The sequence below is a fragment of the Panthera leo genome, chromosome D1 (assembly GCF_018350215.1).
Source record: "Panthera leo isolate Ple1 chromosome D1, P.leo_Ple1_pat1.1, whole genome shotgun sequence".
In the NCBI taxonomy this organism is placed as follows: Eukaryota; Metazoa; Chordata; class Mammalia; order Carnivora; family Felidae; genus Panthera; species Panthera leo.
In genome coordinates, this window is record NC_056688.1 from 61,151,207 (window position 1) to 61,170,128 (window position 18,922).

Here is an 18,922-nt window from a genome sequence, read left to right on the forward strand (position 1 = left end):
TAGAAATATGCTAAAACTGGTAATTTAAAAATTTTTTTTTGATGTTTATTTTTGAGACACAGAGAGACAGAGCATGAGTTTGGGGGGGGGGCACAGAGAGTGGGAGACACAGAATCTGAAGCAGGTTCCAGGCTCTGAGCTGTCAGCACAGAGCCTGACACGAACTAGAACCCATGAACCGTGAGATCGTGACCTGAGCCAAGTCAGACACTTAACTGACTGAGCCACCCAGGTGCCAAAATTCGTTATTTTTTATTAGAAATAATATCATAACCTGAATCCCACTGAAAAAATATAATTACTTATTTACTATTGCATAGTATATTTGAAGTATAGATGTTCAATGGTTTTGATACTTTCTGATTTATTTTAATAAACTAATATTAAGATCAGTTTTCCTATATACATATGAAAATGGAAATGTTATTTTAATAATAGAAAAACTTCTTGATGAAATAATCAGAGAAATATTTGATTTGGGGCTCTTATTCAATCAGAAAAAAATATCCCTAGTTCAATTTTCAAATGAGAAATAAATTTTCCAATGAGAAAATCTTGTAAAACACTTTAGTCTAACTTAAGTTTGTCTTATTTATTCTTTGTCATGGTAAATTTTATTTTTATTTGAATTATTTATCTCTAAAATATCAAATTTTATCTACATTTTTTCAGAAAATTTCCTTAGATTCCAACTTCGGGATAAAGGCAGATTGTAAATACACTGTTATAATCTCTTCTACATGCTCCATATGCATAATTTTACACTACAGCTTGTCATGTGGCATTGCCACAGGCAGATCATTGCTTCCTGAGGTCAAAGTCCCCACTTCATGACTTCTTGTTTGCATAAGAGAGAGAATAGCTCCTCAAGAGTGAGTGTTTCATTATTGTTATTATTGTTATTTTACTTCTAACTGCCTGACTGAAAGATTTTAAACTTCTTTGGTAAAAAAAAAACAAGAAAGAAGTTTAACATAGAGCATCAGTTAAATTCCCCAATCCTATCCAAGATAATTCATCTAGGGAGCCTGTGTCTGCATTCCTGGACGCATTTAATTGTCCCATCAAAAAATGACTATGTCTGAAAAACTGCCATTGAAACCACACTCAGCCTCTGATTGTATGAATGCAAGTGAGAAGAGAAAACAGCAGACAGACACTCAATGCCTACTGGCACTTTGAATCAGAAGCTCTAAACCAAGAGTCTCTAAAACCAACATGCTCAAGCTCAATGGCACAGTCTTCATGCCCTCAGTGCTGACACTGGTCGGGATCCCTGGCTTGGAATCTGTGCAGTTCTGGATTGGAATTCCTTTCTGTGCCATGTACATCACTGCTCTGTTTGGGAATTCCCTGCTCCTGGTCATCATCAAATCGGAACGCAGCCTCCATGAGCCCATGTACCTCTTCCTGGCAATGCTTGGAGCAACAGACATTGCTCTCAGTACCTGCATCCTACCCAAAATGCTAGGAATATTCTGGTTCCATTTACCAGACATATATTTCGATGCCTGTCTCTTTCAGATGTGGCTCATCCACACCTTCCAGTGTATCGAATCAGGAATTCTGCTGGCCATGGCCCTGGACCGCTATGTGGCCATCTGTGATCCCCTGAGACATGCAATCATCTTTAGCCACCAACTCCTCACTCAGATTGGGGTTGCAGTGACACTCAGAGCAGCCCTCCTTGTAGCTCCATGTCTCATCCTCATCAAATGTCGGCTGAAACACTTCCGGACCACTGTGGTCTCCCATTCATACTGTGAGCACATGGCCGTCGTGAAGTTGGCAGCAGAAGATATTCAAATCAACAAGATCTATGGTCTGTTTGTGGCTTTCATTATACTTGGATTTGACATAATCGTTATCATACTCTCCTATATCCGAATATTTATAACTGTCTTCAATCTGCCTCAGAGAGAATCTAGGCTCAAAGCCTTTAACACATGCATTGCCCATATTTGTGTCTTCCTTGAGTTTTATCTCCTAGGTTTCTTCTCCTTCTTTACACACAGGTTTGGGTTCCACATTCCACCCTACATTCATATTCTTCTGTCCAACCTTTATCTGCTTGTCCCTCCTTTGCTCAATCCTATTGTGTATGGGGTGAAAACCAAACAGATTAGAGATCGGTTGTCCAAGATTTTTTCACTCTAAGGATCCATTTTGATTTCTCACTATCTTACTTGATTTCAAACAAAAACAACCACAAAACAGTGAAAAAAACATTGTTGATTAAAGTCTATGTTTTCTCAAGTTCATTGTGCACAGGAATATAAAATTACAGTTTTGCATTCAAGAAAGTAAGGCTCTGACTCCTATTTTAAAATTTTCACTTGTTTTTTTGGGGCGCCTGGGTGGCTCAGTCGGTTGAGCGTCCGACTTCAGCTCAGGTCACGATCTCACAGTCCATGAGTTCGAGCCCTGCGTCGGGCTCTGGGCTGATGGCTCAGAGCCTGGAGCTTGCTTCCAATTGTGTCTCCCTCTCTCTCTGCCTCTCCCCCATTCATGCTCTGTCTCTCTCTGTCTCAAAAATGAATAAACATTAAAAAAATAAAGAAAATAAAATTTTCACTTGTTTCAGATACAAAATTAATTGAAACACACAGAGATAATCATATCTATTCCACACATGACAGACAAAAGTTATGAATACATTTTTGAAGCTCAATCAGCCCTCAGTCACTAAGACAGACATTTCTTAAAATCAAATTAAATATTAATATTTGCCCTTTGTTTACAAACATCAAATGGCCTTTTTGCTACTACATAAGAAATTCAGTATAATATATTATCATACTAATGTATATGAAACTAAATCTTTCATTTATTTACTATCATTTATGATCACACTTCATCATCCTAAAGTTCTTTACTGAGTGATCATGAATTAAGCATTAAGTGCAGATTGAGATTTTTAATTTATGTATCAAAATGTAATCATAATTTCTTCTTTCCCCCCATAGTATTTCACACAGCCTTCTATGGGGTCATATATAATATATTTATTAAATACATTACATTCCAATAGAGAAATTTGAACTGAAGACAAATGAAGTAAATGTGGAATGATTAGCAGTGAGCTTACTTGCTTCTTTTGTGGTAAGACCTTATAAATAAGCAAAATAATATTTTAAATAGCAAGTTTTATAACTTTATTATAGCAATCATAATAATAAAATAAATAAAAAATTTAAATGTAAAAGTCAGCAGGCTGGTCACGACAACTATGTAAGGGAGATGCATGACGATGGCCTAATGATATAACAGTATGAGATGTAGATTTCGACCCTCTCTCTCATTCTATATCCTAACTCTTGGGTAGTGCATGTTCACATCATGCTTTGATATAAACCTGGTATGTTCGCATTGTGTTTGGTTGATGAACTATAGTGTCAGAATTTATGAGGGAAAAAAGTAGCAACTTCATTATATTAATGTGTTCAGATTTTGGAATAAATTTTTCTCATGGAGACTTGGTCATCTGTCACACACAAAATTGTGTGGGGTTTTCACTATTAACGTTGCACTGCCCATTAATTTCAAAGATGATCAATAATCTGTATAGTGCCAGAAGTCAGGATTTTTCCAATTGGACATTTTTTTCTTGCTTTTAAGACATTAATCTCTTCAAGAGATATCTCCATCTCTGTTACTTTTACGTCTCACACTCATTGTGATATACCCTCTACCTGGAGCCTCTGTCTCTGATTCCTTTATGGGTGGAATCTTCATTCTATAGGATTAGGCTCAGAAATTTCTTGGTATCTTCCCCAGGGTGACTTAATTGAGGTTTCCTTTTGGGCTCTGTGTTATTCTTTGCAATCTATAGTAGTGTGTACAGTTCAAACCATATCATTTTAAAATGTATCTATAGTTTGGGGGATTACACTGGATGTCTAATAACTTAATATTTACCACTTAGTGTCACTTAACTTTTTGTCATATATATATATGACACTAAATAGTGACTTGCACTATCTTTTACTGGTTTCATTGACTTAGTGTAGCATTCACTGACATAAGGAATTTTGAAGGATGGTCTAGGTGGAAAAAAACAGCCATAAAATCCATTTATTCTAATGTTTAATTTATGAAGTAAAACTCCCTAGTACAGATATCTACTTGGTGGCTATAAATATGATATAGAAAAATGTTGAGTAATTCATCTTCATATTTCCAATGCCTCATATGGTTCTGACCCTTGTATATAAGAAATACAATTTTACTGAATAAATGTAAGAATAAAATTTCATTCAACATCTAGTTTCATTCTTATATGAACCCTATAAAATATTTAATGCATGTTAGAGATGATGAGCATGTATTTCCTCAGCTTGGGTGGAAATTATAAGTACCAAAAAAAAGAAAAGTAGGATGAAATCTGTAGTTTTGGATTTCTACTGAAGGCATCAGTGAACCTCAAGGTTTCCAATCTGGGTTGATATGTAGAAAAATAAATACAGGTATAATTTATGTAACATGGGTGTGAGTGTGTATGTGTGCAGGAGTGTACGTGTCTGTACTCTCTAGCACTTTGTCCTCTGAGATGGCCTTTGAGCAGTAACTCATCAGTATCAATGAGCCTAAAAGATGCCTTCATCACAAGGTAGAACACTCAGTTTATGGGGTTGTGAAATTCACGGTGACCTTGAGTTTATCATATGAACTAACCCTTTTTTAGACTGAAAGCCTTTCTTTGTGTCTAGATTTTTCTTCTGTAAGTAGATATAAACTGCTCTGAAGGTAGGGAAAGATCTGATTAATCCCTGACTCACCAAAGCTGTAGAACCTGATGGTATAGGTTTCACTGAAACTCCCCACCTCTGAGCATGAGTTCTGTTGATGCTGCATATCGCTAGAGTTTGCTGCATACTCTCGCTCCCCAAACCTCACAGTATTTTCAAACAATATCCCAATTCCTCTAGAACTAATCTTTCTAGCCTTGAAAATTGCATGCCGTTCTTCAACCATTATTTTACATCTTTCTCTGAAGGCTTTAGGAAGACATCACTTTGCAAATTCTGGGTTATGTTTAGAATGCTTTTATTTATGCATTGTTAGTACTATACCATCTAAATATTACTACAAAGCTTTAGTTTTCTATTATTTTCTGGTCACACAAGATTCTGTCTGAATATAATGAGTAACTGAAAACATGGCCTAAAGTTTCACTTTCTCAAATATCTAGCATAGTACTCAGAGAGTTACTGATTGTAGGATCAACAGGTATTTACTAAGTAACACATTGGTGGATTTGTGATGACACTGGTTACCTGTAAGATGCATCATTTAATGGGCTGAATTTTTCACATTTTACTTATCGGTAGTTTAGTATGACGGCAAAGGGAAAGAAACAAAGATATTAGGGGGCATTCTGTTGCAAGGTTAGGTCTAAGGGGAAGTGTAATTGTTACTCATGAAATAGAGGAATGTCATTTTACTTTTTACTTTTTTTTAAGGGAGAGAGAGAAAGTTAGTGCTGGAGAGGGGCAGAGGGAGAGAGAGAGAGAGAGAGAGAGAGAGAAAGAGAGAGAGAGAGGTTGCCTCAAACAGGCGCCACACCCAGTGCAGAGCCCGATGTGGGGATCGATTTCATGACCCTGAGATCATGACCTGAGCCAAAATCAAGAGTCAGAAACTCAATTGACTGAACCACCCTGGCACTCTGAAGACTGTCATTTTAGTTAGATAAACCATCCTGGGTAAAAGATAAACCATCCTGGGCAGCATTTCACAGTATGTTAACTTTGGGGGAAAATTAGTACAAAGATACTCTTTTAACTAATATCCATTTAATAGAAAAGGCAGATTCCTAAATGTCCACGTAACACTAATGATATATGGCTTTTAGTCTGTTTTCTGCTATACCAACACATTTTATTTCCTTTGGTTAAATTCTATGCTCATCAAGAATTATATAATATATACTTTGAGTAATTTATGAATTAATTCTTGTTTTTATAACATATCTTTTAGGTAAATAGGATGTATAGTGTTGAAATATGTAAAAATAAATGTAATAGCATTATAAAAATTCCTATGAAAACATAAATATTCATTATTTTGAATATTATATATATATGAAAATATAAATATTCAATATTTTAAAACGTTTAAGTACAGCATAACAGTTTTTATATACTTTCAATTGAATTCGCTTATAATATATTAATGTGATTGGGGAGAATTTAATATGCTCTGAAAGGATTCTCCTTCACGATGTCTTTAATTTCTTATTGAATTATAAGGAAGGTGAGACAAAAAGTTTTGGGAAATGCTTTTTTTTTTTTGGTATTGTTAATGAAAGAAAAACACACCTAGAAATATAAAAACATTTTAGGAGTAGGTATCCACTGGTCTTATATTAAAAAACAATGGCATTGGGGCGCCTGGGTGGCTCAGTCGGTTAAGCGTCTGGCTTCGGCTCAGGTCAGGATCTCGCGGTTTGTGGCTTCAAGCCCCGCTTTGGCTGTGTGCTGACAGCTCAGGGCCTGGAGCCTGCTTCAGATTCTGTGTCTCCCTCTCTCTTTGCCCCTTCCCCGCTCATGCTCTGTCTCTCTCTCTCTCTCTCTCAAAAATAAATAAAAATTTTTAAAAAATTTAAAAACAATGGCAAATTATTATAATTTTGTCTCACATTAAAATAAATTGTATAAGTTCCATATATGACTTTTCAATGATCCCTTAGATTTATAAAAGTTTATCATATTGTAGAAATTGCTGAAACCTATGGAGAAATGTTAAATCAGAGAATTATATAGCAGAAAGGTGAGACGTGTCCAATGATTAAAAATTTGAATTCCGTACACATATTAGCTATCACTTATTTAGGCCTATATAATGTGTTCTGTCCTTTTGTACATGGAGTTGTTTTGATAATTCTAAAAAGTATTGTTTCTATAAAGGAGAGAAATAGCACAGATTTAAATAATATGTTTAGTGTCCTACAAAATAATATGTTTAATGTCCTACCAGTTTGACTAACAAGTTATAACTTTCCTTTTATTTTATCATATCTTCCCTTTAACAGATAAAATAGATTATGTTTACATCACTAGGGGAGAAATTCAAGTCTTAGACTATTCTCTTTGCATTCATTATTTAATTCCAAAACTGCTCTTCCTCTTCTTCCAATCCCATCACACCTCACACTTCACACCTCACACCTCATTCAAATAATTGAATGTAAGTGTATGATCCACGGCATTTGGAGAACTGTCCTCAGTTTACATTAATGTCTATGGACACTGGGAAAAAGTAATAAGATATTTATAAACTACATGAAGTATATATACGTATACTATATTTTATATATAGTCATAAAGGATATATACGTATAAATGACAATTCATAAAGTATATACATATTTTTAATGTTTATTTACTTTGAAAGAGAAAGTGTGAGCGAGGGAGGTATAGAAAGAGAGGGAGAGAGAGAACTCCAAGCAGGTTCAACTCTATGAGCACAGACGTGGGGCTAGATCTCAACACTGTGACTATGACCTGAGCCTAAATTAAAGTCGATGCTTAACCAACTGAGCCACACAGGTGCCCCAAGTATATACATATGTGTTTTATGTACTTATAACCTATTCTCTTCAATCAGGCTTCTACAGGAAAGATCAAGACCCTCTCATGAAGCCTTCCATCACATTTCCTGACCTGAATGTTCTTTGGGTTCTCCGTGTGTATGTGAAGTTCTTTGGTGAGCTCACATAGTTGTGGAAAGTTAAGGCAGGGCAGGCTAAGGGTTTCAAGATTAAGGCCTATGCCATCACTTCACAAATATGAGAAGGCCCAAAGAAATCACAAAAAGTGGTCATGAGTAATAGGAAGTATAGTTATCTAAGACTGTACTAGAAATGTCTCTGAATGTTCAAAATGTTCTATCCCCTCTCAGACTGGGAAGCCCAAAGGGAAGTGTAAATGCATTATTTGTTTAATAAGATTATTTCTATTCAGAAAGTTATAACTGCAGCATTCCTAACTTTCTGGCTTGGTTGATTTTGTAATGGTAAAAACAACAGTGACAGCAATAACAATAATAATTATACATTTATGAGAAAATCTTGCTTCCCTCAGAAACCACAAAGTACTCTCTCCAAGTCAGCAACTCTTTTTCTATTTTAAACAGCAAAGTCTATATTAACCACACTTTAATACCACAAGATATTCTAGGTAAAATAGTAAATACATGTACTAGAGACAGCGCAGGAATCAGGAACCAGCTTAGTTCACTTTTGTCTAAAATAACAGTTTCTGGACACCTGGGTGGCTCAGTTGGTTAAGCATCTGACTCTTGGTTTTGACTCAGGTCTTGATCTCACAGTTTTGTGAGTTTGAGCCCCACATCAGGCTCTGTGCAGCTGGCAGCACAGAGCCTACTTGGGATTCTCTCTCTCCCTCTCTCTCTCTCTCTCTCTCTGCCTCTCCCCAATTTGCACTGCCTCTGTCTCTCTCAGAAAAAAAGCTTAAAAAATTAAAAAATAAATAAAATTACAGTTTTCTGATATAATAACAGTAAGATGCTTCTATGAGCCAACCCAAATGAAAGTCTGAGTAGCAGATTCTGGATATTTGGAGTTGCCTACCATTAGTTCATTAAAATTGACTGCCACCAGCGTGGTGTCTCAAATTATGTGGAAAAAAATCCATGGGTTCAAATAGATAGTTCAACACAATCAGCTATTGTTGGAAAGACTATTTCTACCTCTCTTTTTCAACTTCATGATATATTCAACTTTAAAGTTTATTTATTTATTTATTTTGAGAGAGAGAGAGAGAGAGAACAAGCAAAAGAAGGGCAGAGAGAGGGGGAGAAAGAGAGAGAATCCCAAGCAGTTTCCACACTGCCAGCAGTGCCCAGATTCAGACCTTGAACTTATGAACTGTGAGATCATAACCTGAGTCGAAACCAAGAGTCAGATGTTTAATTGACTGAGCCACCAAGGTGCCCTGATATATTCAATTTTAGAGTTCATTGAAAGCCTGTATGTTATACGATGGCATTATTTGCCCCGTTTGTTACTAACTTCAGTGTCAGGCAAAGACTGAGATCTCTTCTGTAAAAACTTTGTGGGATAGGAACAGAAACAGCTAAGATTCAGGGAATAGAGGCAAACACGTTTTGGATTTTTTAAATATATCTTTATGCCAAAAAAAATTAAGAAGCAAATAAATCTAATTGTGTTGACCACAGGGAACATAACTGATCACTTCTTCATTACTCGGGAGAATTGCATCACAGTCTTGCCTAGCTGCTAACACTATATTTCTCTCAGTGGAAATAATTTTTTACATTAAAAACTTTGTGTTTTTTTATCTAAATAGTTTATAACTACACCATATGAGTAAGTAAGTGCACATAAGAAGGCAGAAGAATTAAACTTGTGAGTACGTGTTCTCATAAGTGGCTCTGAGATCTAGATAAATATTTAGAAAGGATCCAAAGGAAGTGTGGGGTAATTGCACCTTATAATTGTGCATAAGAAGTCACTCCAAGCAGAATCCTTGAAGGGAAATAAGTAATTCACTTATCAGATCTGACCCAACATATATTTTGACCCAGAAAAATGTTCTTGGAAAAATATTCTTGGAAGAACATTTTTCACCTTTCTTTTCTTCTCTCATCCATACTTAATGTCTGTGGATCTTTCATTAAAGCAGGTATGCATTCTGACTCAGGTGAATCTATAAAGATAATGCAGAAGTGGGAACAAAGAAAGCTTACACATAAAATAAAATTCCTAACATTTTTCTTAAACTGGTTCTTTGTGTTTTCTAATCCTTCTCTATGCAGATATACTCCTGGAAATAGAACAAATGGCTTTGCTTCCACATTAAATTTGATGTGTTTTTTGATATTAAACATATCCAGGGAAATTAAACTGCTAAATTAATTAATTCCTATTAGGGTGCACTCAGTAACTAGTCATTGTCTTACATTGGAGAGCATAAAGGAAGAATTTGGATTTCTGCTTAAGAACATCAGGAGATGAGGGGTGCCTGGGTGGCTCAGTCAGCTAAGCTTCTGACTCTTGATTTCAGCTCACGTCATGATCTTGAAGTTCATGGGGTCAAGCCTAGTGTCAGGCTTGCCCCTCCCTCGTGCATGTTCTCTCTCTCTCTCTCTCTCTCTCTCAATATAAATAAATAAACTTAAAAAAAGAACATAATGAGATACTTCATAGAGGGGATGATTCTTGAGCTAAGAGTTGAATAATAATTACTTGTCATGTAATAAAGGTATTGGATACAGGAGGAAATCTAAAGGAAAATGTATTATAAGGAAAGGAAAGTATAATAAAATTGTAGAATATAAAATGGTTTTTAAAATTCTAATATATGTTTTCTTATGACAGTAAGTTTATAGCAGGGTTAAATTAAGTGTAACAAAAACAACACTGTTAATAGTATATACTAAAGTTCACGTCCTATATGCTAACTATACATTTAGTCACTAAATGTATAAATGAGTTTGAAGAAGTGGTAGGTTATCTATTTTTTTCTGGAGAAAATGAGATTTTTTACTGCATATACAATTATGCACAGTAATAGAACTCTTTATAGGTGTCTTGGTCTAATGAGGTATATTAGCTGCATGGTTGGTAAAGCTAGATTAAATGAGAATACTAGAATATCAGGCAAAAAATAAGTGTTTTTTTCCCATTTCTCACTGAAGTAGAGGGACTTTTCCATCCAGCCTCAGCCAGTCAGCAATGAGGTTAACCACAATGTGGCATCAGAAGTACGAAGATAAATACTACTCTTGACTATATTGGAGAGATACAAATAAAAATGATAGAAAGAGAGATACAGAGTCTTAGAAAAAGAGATGCAGAGAGAGCCCACCAAAGGTTAAAAAAAAAAGACTCTCCTATAACTAACACTTTTCCCAATCTCAACAATCTTATGAGTCACTTTTCATCTTCATTTTGTTGGCAAGGTGAGTGATGAACTGGAATTAAAGGTAGGAATTATCTTCCTAAACATTTTAAGATAGGTATTGTCTACTCGATAAGTCAACAAGAAGAAGGAGTATATGGAAGAAAGTCCTGTCAACAGCATTAAGAAAAGTGAATTCAATTCAAAAAAATCTTTAAATCTGTTCTATTTCTTTTTCACCATGGTAGAACTGTTTAAAAGGCAGTTTGATGTTTGAGTTCTATTGTCAAGTTAAATTTATGGAAAAGCAATATGTATTTCTGATTTTTCAGTGATCAGCGTAGCTGTGGGGCTGGGTAATATTGCCAGAAGAAGACACCTAGAATAATAAGGAGAGTCATGAATATAGCTGTCAGTGGAATTCATGGTATCAACAGTGTAAACAGAGTCAGACAAAAGAACAAAGGAAGGGTATGTTGAGACAGAAGAAAAATCAAGATAGGTTATGATGGAAACAAAGTATGATCACATTTTGAGATTTTCAGACACAGACTGATGGTAATTAAAGAGGCAAAGTTTATTTTGTCACTTGACCGAGGAGTAGCTAATGTATCATATCATGAATAAAAAGTAAGAGAAGAATGTGAATTAGGAAGAGATAGTGGCCCTGAATAGGAGAGAAAAATAAACATGTGACCACAACATGCTGGAAATAAAAATGAGATATTTATCAGAATGCAAATTATGATGAGTAACTTGTGATTGAATAATGTCTTTTGTATACATTTCCAGATGATGTGCAAGTTTATGTGATAGTTTTATGAAGTTCTATGAGTGTCAAACATGAGTGAAAGCTTTTATTCATGGAGATTTAAAAAATAGCAAAACAAAGTAAAAGACCTTATTTTCCTCATTCCTGATCATTAAAACATAATAAGTATATTATTGTTTCTGCCAGGACAGAAAAATAAAATCCAGATACAGGAATACTTGTTCCCTTTCACCTTTTATTTCTGTACTCTACATATAAAAATTCTGCGCCTTTTAGTCATTTACCTTTTTTTAATTTGGAAAATTTAGATGAATGTAATTTGAAGCCAATAATCTCACTCAACAAGTTATATTCTATATATTACCAAGACAGAAAAATTCTAAAAGAATTTGTTGGCTGATACATAGGCACAGATAAAAGAATGAGGTGGGTAGACAACAATTTTAGGACTGTATTGACCAATGAGAATACAGGATAGATTGGTCTTAAGCACTGAGGGATGGAAGGTGATGTACATGAGTGGTATTACCCAAAGGAGACCTTGATTGAAGGTGATTGAAGATGTAATGGTAGCAAACTAAGAATACTGACCTCCCACTAAGGACCTTTGTGAAGGTATGGGGAGTTAGTTAATCATGAGAATTAACGACAGGGATATACTTAGTCAGGGATGTTGGCATGTTCTTTAGTCAGCCATGATGAGTTTGATTTAAACAACAAATCAAACAAAGAAACCCAACAAACAAAATCTTTGGATTTTAAAAGCCCTTTAAAGACTAAGGGATTTAAACTGCAGATTTTTTTTTTTGGCTCCTTTACAATCAGAACTTCATACCTCTGAAATGAAGTTTATACAACCAACTAAAAGAAGAAAATCTATTATCATCCAACAAAAGTAAGAAGTAGAAGTCCACCTTGAGTAGAATTAGAGTTATTTTGGGTTTTAGTTTCTGTATCTATTTTGAGAGAGAGAGAGAGAGAGAGAGAGAGAGAGAGCATGCACGAGCGCATGTGGGAGGGGAGGAGAGAGAGAATCCCAAGGAGGCTTTGCACTGTCAGTGCAGAGCCTGACACGGGGTCCGATCTCAAGAGATCACAACTTTGAGATAACAATCTGAGCTGATATCAAGAGTTGGGCACTTAACCGACTAAGTCACCCAGGTGCCCTGGAATTAGAGTTTTAACGTCTATTTGAAAAGCATTCATTTCATACATCTATCTCTCTGTATTATTTTGTAAAAATTTAAACCGACTCAATAGATGTTTACTGCTAACGAATTAATAGCATACAAGGTAGCAGAGAGGTCAAAGCTGAAGGTTTTTATGATGAATCATATAAGGAATGCCAGGGGGTTGAGTCTTTTCCATGTACATATAAGATTGTTTGATTTTAGGATCCAATAAATCCTCATGTGAATAGAAATTAGCTTTCCCTTAGATATTAAGTCATCCTTAGAATAAAGCTTCCTTCAGGTGGGTGTGGGTGTAGCGTGGTGTGGTCACAGATGAACACTGGCTCCCTTAGAACTAATAGAGAATACCAAAGAAAGTGATTAGCAAGTGTGAGAAACGAGATGATGAAGGTGGGAAGAAAGTTTCTCTGGAGATTAATCATCTCCCTTCCCACGCTAGAAAGAGAAAAGGAACTATACACATTATCAATAACTGAAATGGACCTGCTTGGACAAATTTTTAAAGTGTGTGTGTGTGTGTGTGTGTGTGTGAGAGAGAGAGAGAGAGAGAGAGAGAGAGAGAGAGAGAGAGAGATGGAGAGAGATTGAGAGACAGGGAGGGAGATTGAGAGACACAGAGAGAGATAGGGTAGTAACAGAGTAGAGTAGATGTGTTTAGGGATGTAAGCAATGTGAGAAGAATATGAAGAGCCAGGAACAGAACAATTAGATCGATCCAGAGAATCAACACAAGGTTCCTGACCATGGATTCTGAGAGCTAGACTAAAAGAATGGCTGCATATCAGTGATTTCAGATTCATCTGAGTCCTCGATTACCCAGTAATCACTGAGGCAAATTCTTAGAGAATCAGGAAGGTTGAAGTTTTCAATTAATTGATCCTTCAATACAGAGATTATCTTGGTAAAAACCACCTAAAGTTTGTATATATGCACAATTTACGTCCTTTCAAAGGAGAATGCATTTAGACTTAGTATTTTGCATGTGTTGAAACGAAACAAACAAGGGGGCAATTTGTGTAGAACGCCTCATATATCTACATCCTACCTGCAGCTTCTTGGGGAAGGATTAGCTTTGCCAGAGGAAGGGCCCAAAGAACCCGAAATTAATTGAGTCATTCCTACCAAACTTTGTCATTACAAATGATAACAATAAAACTAATGTTTGACATCTATGTTAAAGATCAACAACCTTCTTACGTTGAAGACGTGGGGTCTGAATGCATAGTATAGTCTAAGCACAGGGCCGGATGTTCCATTGGGAAAATAGAGCTGCGACATAAAGGGGTCAACAGGGGTGCAGCCTCATTGTCTGCTGCAGGCAAATTCTGCAGTAGTAATGTGTTTACTCAGCCCCCGGCACATTGTCTTTTATATAGGAGGTACTCAGTAAAGGGATATTGAACTTAACTGAATTCTATCGCAATAGTGTACCCAAGAGAAGGAAAACATCCAACTGAATGTGATAATGTCATAGTTATGTGATTTGCAAGCAAATGTTTAAATTGGAACAAATACTAACACTCTCACAGCAGAATGAATGACAGTAAATAGGCCACTCAACTGTGCATTAATTTCCAAGGGTGGGTTTTATAGGAGCAGGTATTTAATAGAAATGGGAAAGAGGTGGGTGAGGGAAGTGGGGAAATACCGCACTTTGATTAAAGAAGACAGTTCCACAAAATTTTAATTTTCTTGTTGAGCGTTACCTAGTTTGGGGCAATTTTAGCCTTTATTTCTGGCTTTATTAGACGCTTTTGTGTGTTCTAGGAATTTTATCCTACTCATGAAACCAAAGAAAAATTAGATTCTATGTAAAGAATACAATCACTTTAATAAGAAATATAAGAAAAGTATTTTTCATCAATAAATCATAGTAATTGAATTTCATTGAACAAATACATTTTCAGTATTTTCTGTTATATTTTAAGTACTTATGTCATTTGATATTTTCAGATTTATTTTACAAAAATTATCTTGTTTAGAATCAGTAATTACCATCTATTCTTTGAAAGAATATTATTTATCGATCAGATATTAATATGAGGAAGTTTTCCAAGAGAAATACGATACATTATAACTTTTCATTTTAGGCCATTATTATTACAATTACAATTTTCTGTACAAAATGTGTATATCTGAATTTTGATAAAAAATTTTATCCCTGCATCGAGATTTCTTTATTTCAAAATCTGTCTAGTTTGTCATTTGATGTCATCAATTTTATTTGTGCTGTTTATTTCTAAAACATCTAATTTTATCTGGGGATACTGGAGAATATTTCACTAGGGTCCATTTCTGGGGTTAATATTTGTTTAAAATACTATGATGTAAGCTCTGCTATAGACCCCTATGTGTGTATATTTAACTTTATTTTTAATAGGCTTTATTTTTAGATTAGTTTCAGGTTTACAGAAACACCGTACAGGAAGTATAGAGTTTCTATATACCCTGTCTTCCTCTGCCATCCTACATTTTCTCTGGTAATTAACATATTGCATTAGTGTGATACATTTGTTACAAAAGTTGAGCAAGTAGATAATTATTAAATAAAGTTCATAGTTTACATTAGGGCTCATTCTTTGTATTGTACATTTCTTTGTGTTTGGACAAATGTATGTAATATCCATAATTACGGTATCATGTAGAATATTCTTCTGTCTTAAAAAGGCCCTGGGTTCCATCTATTCATCCTTCTCTTTTCTCTCTGAAACCCTGGTGACTGCTGATCTTGTTATTGTCTCTGTGGTTTTATTTTTCCAGAATATGATATAGCAGGGATCACATGTATGTAGCTTTTTTAGGAACTGCCTCATTGACTTAGCAATATGGATTTAAAGTTTCTACATATCTTTTGTAACTTGACAGTTCATTTCTTTTTATCACTGAGTATTTCATCATAGGGGTGTATCATGGCTTGTTTACACGTTCACCTACTGGTAGAGATATGGTTGCTTCCAAGTTTTGGCAATTGTGAATACAGATGCTATTAATATTCATGCACAAGTTTTGTGCTTACATAAATTTTCAATTTTCTTGGGTTAATACTTAGGAGCATAATTATTGGACTTCGTGATAAGCCTAGGCTTAGCTTTGTATGCTATCTTCCAAAGTAGCTGTACCATTTTGCATCTTCACCATTAATGAATGAGAATTCTTGTTTCTCCACCTCCTCACCAGCATTTAATATATCAGACTCTTAAATTTTAGCCATTCTAATAGGTGTGTGGTAGTATTATATTGTTATTTTAATTTGAAATTCCCCAGTGAACTAGGATGCGCATTTTTTCTATGCTTATCTGTCATCTATATATCCTCTTCAGTGAGGTTTCTGTTCAGATTTTTGGTCATTTTCTTATTGTTGAGTTTTAAGAGTTCTTTGTATATTTTGGAGTAAAAGTCCTTATTTCAAATATGTGCTTTGCAAATATATTCTCCCTGCCTATGCTTTGTCATTTTATTCTCTTAACAATGTCTTTCACAGAGCAGATGATTTCCAAATTTAATGAAGGTCAGCTTATTAATTCGTTTTTTCACTGATCATACCTTTAATGTTAACTAAAAGGTGACTTTCAAAGCCAAGATCTCCTAGATTTTATCCTATTGTCTCTTTTAAATTTTGTATAGTTTTGCATTCTCAATCTAAAAGTATTATGACCTGGAGTGCCTGGGTGGCGCAGTTGCTTAAATGGCTAACTCTTGATTTTGAATCAGGTCATGATCTCACTGTCCTCAGATCAAGGCCCTCATGGAGCTCTGCACTGGGCATGGTGTCTGCTTCAGATTTTCTCTCCCTCTTCCTCTGCCTCTCCCCCACTCACATGCACTCTCTCTCACTCTCTTTAAAAATATCAATCAATCAATCAATTAATTAAGGTTTTTTGAGAGAGAGAATGCGAATGGGAGAAGGGCAGAGAGCAATGGAGAGGATCCCAAGCAGGCTCCACGCTGTCAGCACAGAGCCCCACAAGGGGCTCAGACCCATAAACCATGAGATCATGACCTGAGCTGAAACCAGGAGTCCAACGCTTAACCAACTGAGCCATCTGGGGACGCCCCAAAATAAATAAATCAATAAAAATACTGTGATCCACTCTGAGTTAATTTTTGTGAAAGGTGTAAAGTCTGTGTCTACATTCCTTTATTTTTGTGTGTGGAATGTGCAGTGGCTTCAGCATGATTATTTGAAAAGACTATTTTTCTCCATTAAATTGCCTTTGTTCCTGTGTCAAAGATCAGTTGACTACAAGTATGTGTGCCTATGGGTGGGCTTCAGTTTTGTTCCCCTCATCAATTTGTCTATTCTTCTGCATGATCACACTGTTTTGATCACTGCATCTTTAAGTTCAAAGTCCAGTAGTGTCAGTGCTCCAACTGTGCTCTTCTTCAGTGTGTGTTGCTATTCTGAGCCTTTTGCCTTTCCATATTAACTGAGGCAGAGATGTATGTATACACAAAATAACCTGATGGGATTTTGACTGGGGTTACATTGCTTATATACATCAAGTCGACAATAAGTTACATCTTAATAATATTAAGTTTTCCTTTCCTAGGCACAGAGATATTTAGCTTTTTATTACAATGATGCAAATATTGTTATCTCTAAGGTCAAAATCACTACTTTATAACTTCCTATTTTCCCATGGTACAGCATACTGCTTGAAATGGCGAATGTTCCTCTTTTTTTCTTTGTCTTTGTGTTCACTGCACACTAAATGACTATCTATGAATTTCTCTTGGCTAAAACCAAATTGATATATGTAACATCGTAAGTTCCTGAACCTATTATAAAACTAAACTAATATCCTTAACTTATAAATGCACACAAATGCACATACATCACCAGGTATGAGTGGGTCTGCTTTGCATATTGAATTGTTGTGTATATTTGTGTGCCCTTGTTGAGAGGGAGAGAGAGAAAGAGAAAGAGAAAAAGAGAGAATTTAGGGAGCCTGTATGTGCATCCCTAGACTTACAGCATCAATAAACATGTATACTTGAAAAAAATGCCCTTTAAAGACACATTCAATTTTTGTTTCTAGGAATGTCTACATGAGAACAAATAAAGAAGAGAGAAACACAAAACAAAACTTGAAGCATAAATCAGGCAACTCCAAGGCCACATGTTCAAGCTCAATGGCACAGTCTTCATGCCCTCAGTGTTGACACTGGTCGGGATCCCTGGCTTAGAATCTGTGCAGTTCTGGATTGGAATTCCTTTCTGTGCCATGTACATCACTGCTCTGTTTGGGAATTCCCTGCTCCTGGTCATCATCAAATCGGAACGCAGCCTCCATGAGCCCATGTACCTCTTCCTGGCAATGCTTGGAGCAACAGACATTGCTCTCAGTACCTGCATCCTACCCAAAATGCTAGGAATATTCTGGTTCCATTTACCAGACATATATTTCGATGCCTGTCTCCTTCAGATGTGGCTCATCCACACCTTCCAATCCATTGAATCAGGAATTCTGCTGGCCATGGCCCTGGACCGCTATGTGGCCATCTGTGATCCCCTGAGACATGCAATCATCTTTAGCCACCAACTCCTCACTCAGATTGGGGTTGCAGTGACACTCAGAGCAGCCCTCCTTGTAGCTCCATGTCTCATCCTCATCAAATGTCGGCTGAAACACTACTGGACCGCTGTGGTCTCCCATTCATACTGTGAGCACATGGCCGTCGTGAAGTTGGCAGCAGAAGATATTCAAATCAACAAGATCTATGGTCTGTTTGTGGCTTTCACTATACTTGGATTTGACATAATCTTCATCACACTCTCCTACATCCGAATATTTATAACTGTCTTCAATCTGCCTCAGAGAGAATCTAGGCTCAAAGCCTTTAACACATGCATTGCCCATATTTGTGTCTTCCTTGAGTTTTATCTCCTGGCTTTCTTCTCCTTCTTTACACACAGGTTCGGGTTCCACATTCCACCCTACATTCATATTCTTCTGTCCAACCTTTATCTGCTTGTCCCTCCTTTGCTCAATCCTATTGTGTATGGGGTGAAAACCAAACAGATTCGAGATCGAGTGTGTAAGATTTTCCACTTTAAATATCCATCTTAA

General features: G+C 36.0%; 2 protein-coding genes across 2 annotated transcripts; both read left to right on the forward strand.

The window, feature by feature from the left end:
- Positions 1-1,218: 1,218 nt before the first annotated feature.
- Positions 1,219-2,170, forward strand: LOC122201224 (olfactory receptor 52A5-like). The gene is given in 2 exon segments (XM_042907140.1): positions 1,219-2,145; positions 2,147-2,170. Coding segments are annotated over 2 exon segments (951 nt in total).
- A 15,801-nt stretch (positions 2,171-17,971) lies between these two features.
- Positions 17,972-18,922, forward strand: LOC122200505 (olfactory receptor 52A5-like). Its single transcript, XM_042906167.1, has one exon. The coding sequence runs from the start codon at positions 17,972-17,974 to the stop codon at positions 18,920-18,922; it is 951 nt and encodes a 316-aa protein (XP_042762101.1).

Bases quoted from the DNA above. Each gene is read 5' to 3' on its own strand.
- LOC122200505 (XM_042906167.1), top strand. From the start codon at position 17,972: ATGTTCAAGCTCAATGGCACAGTCTTCATGCCCTCAGTGTTGACACTG.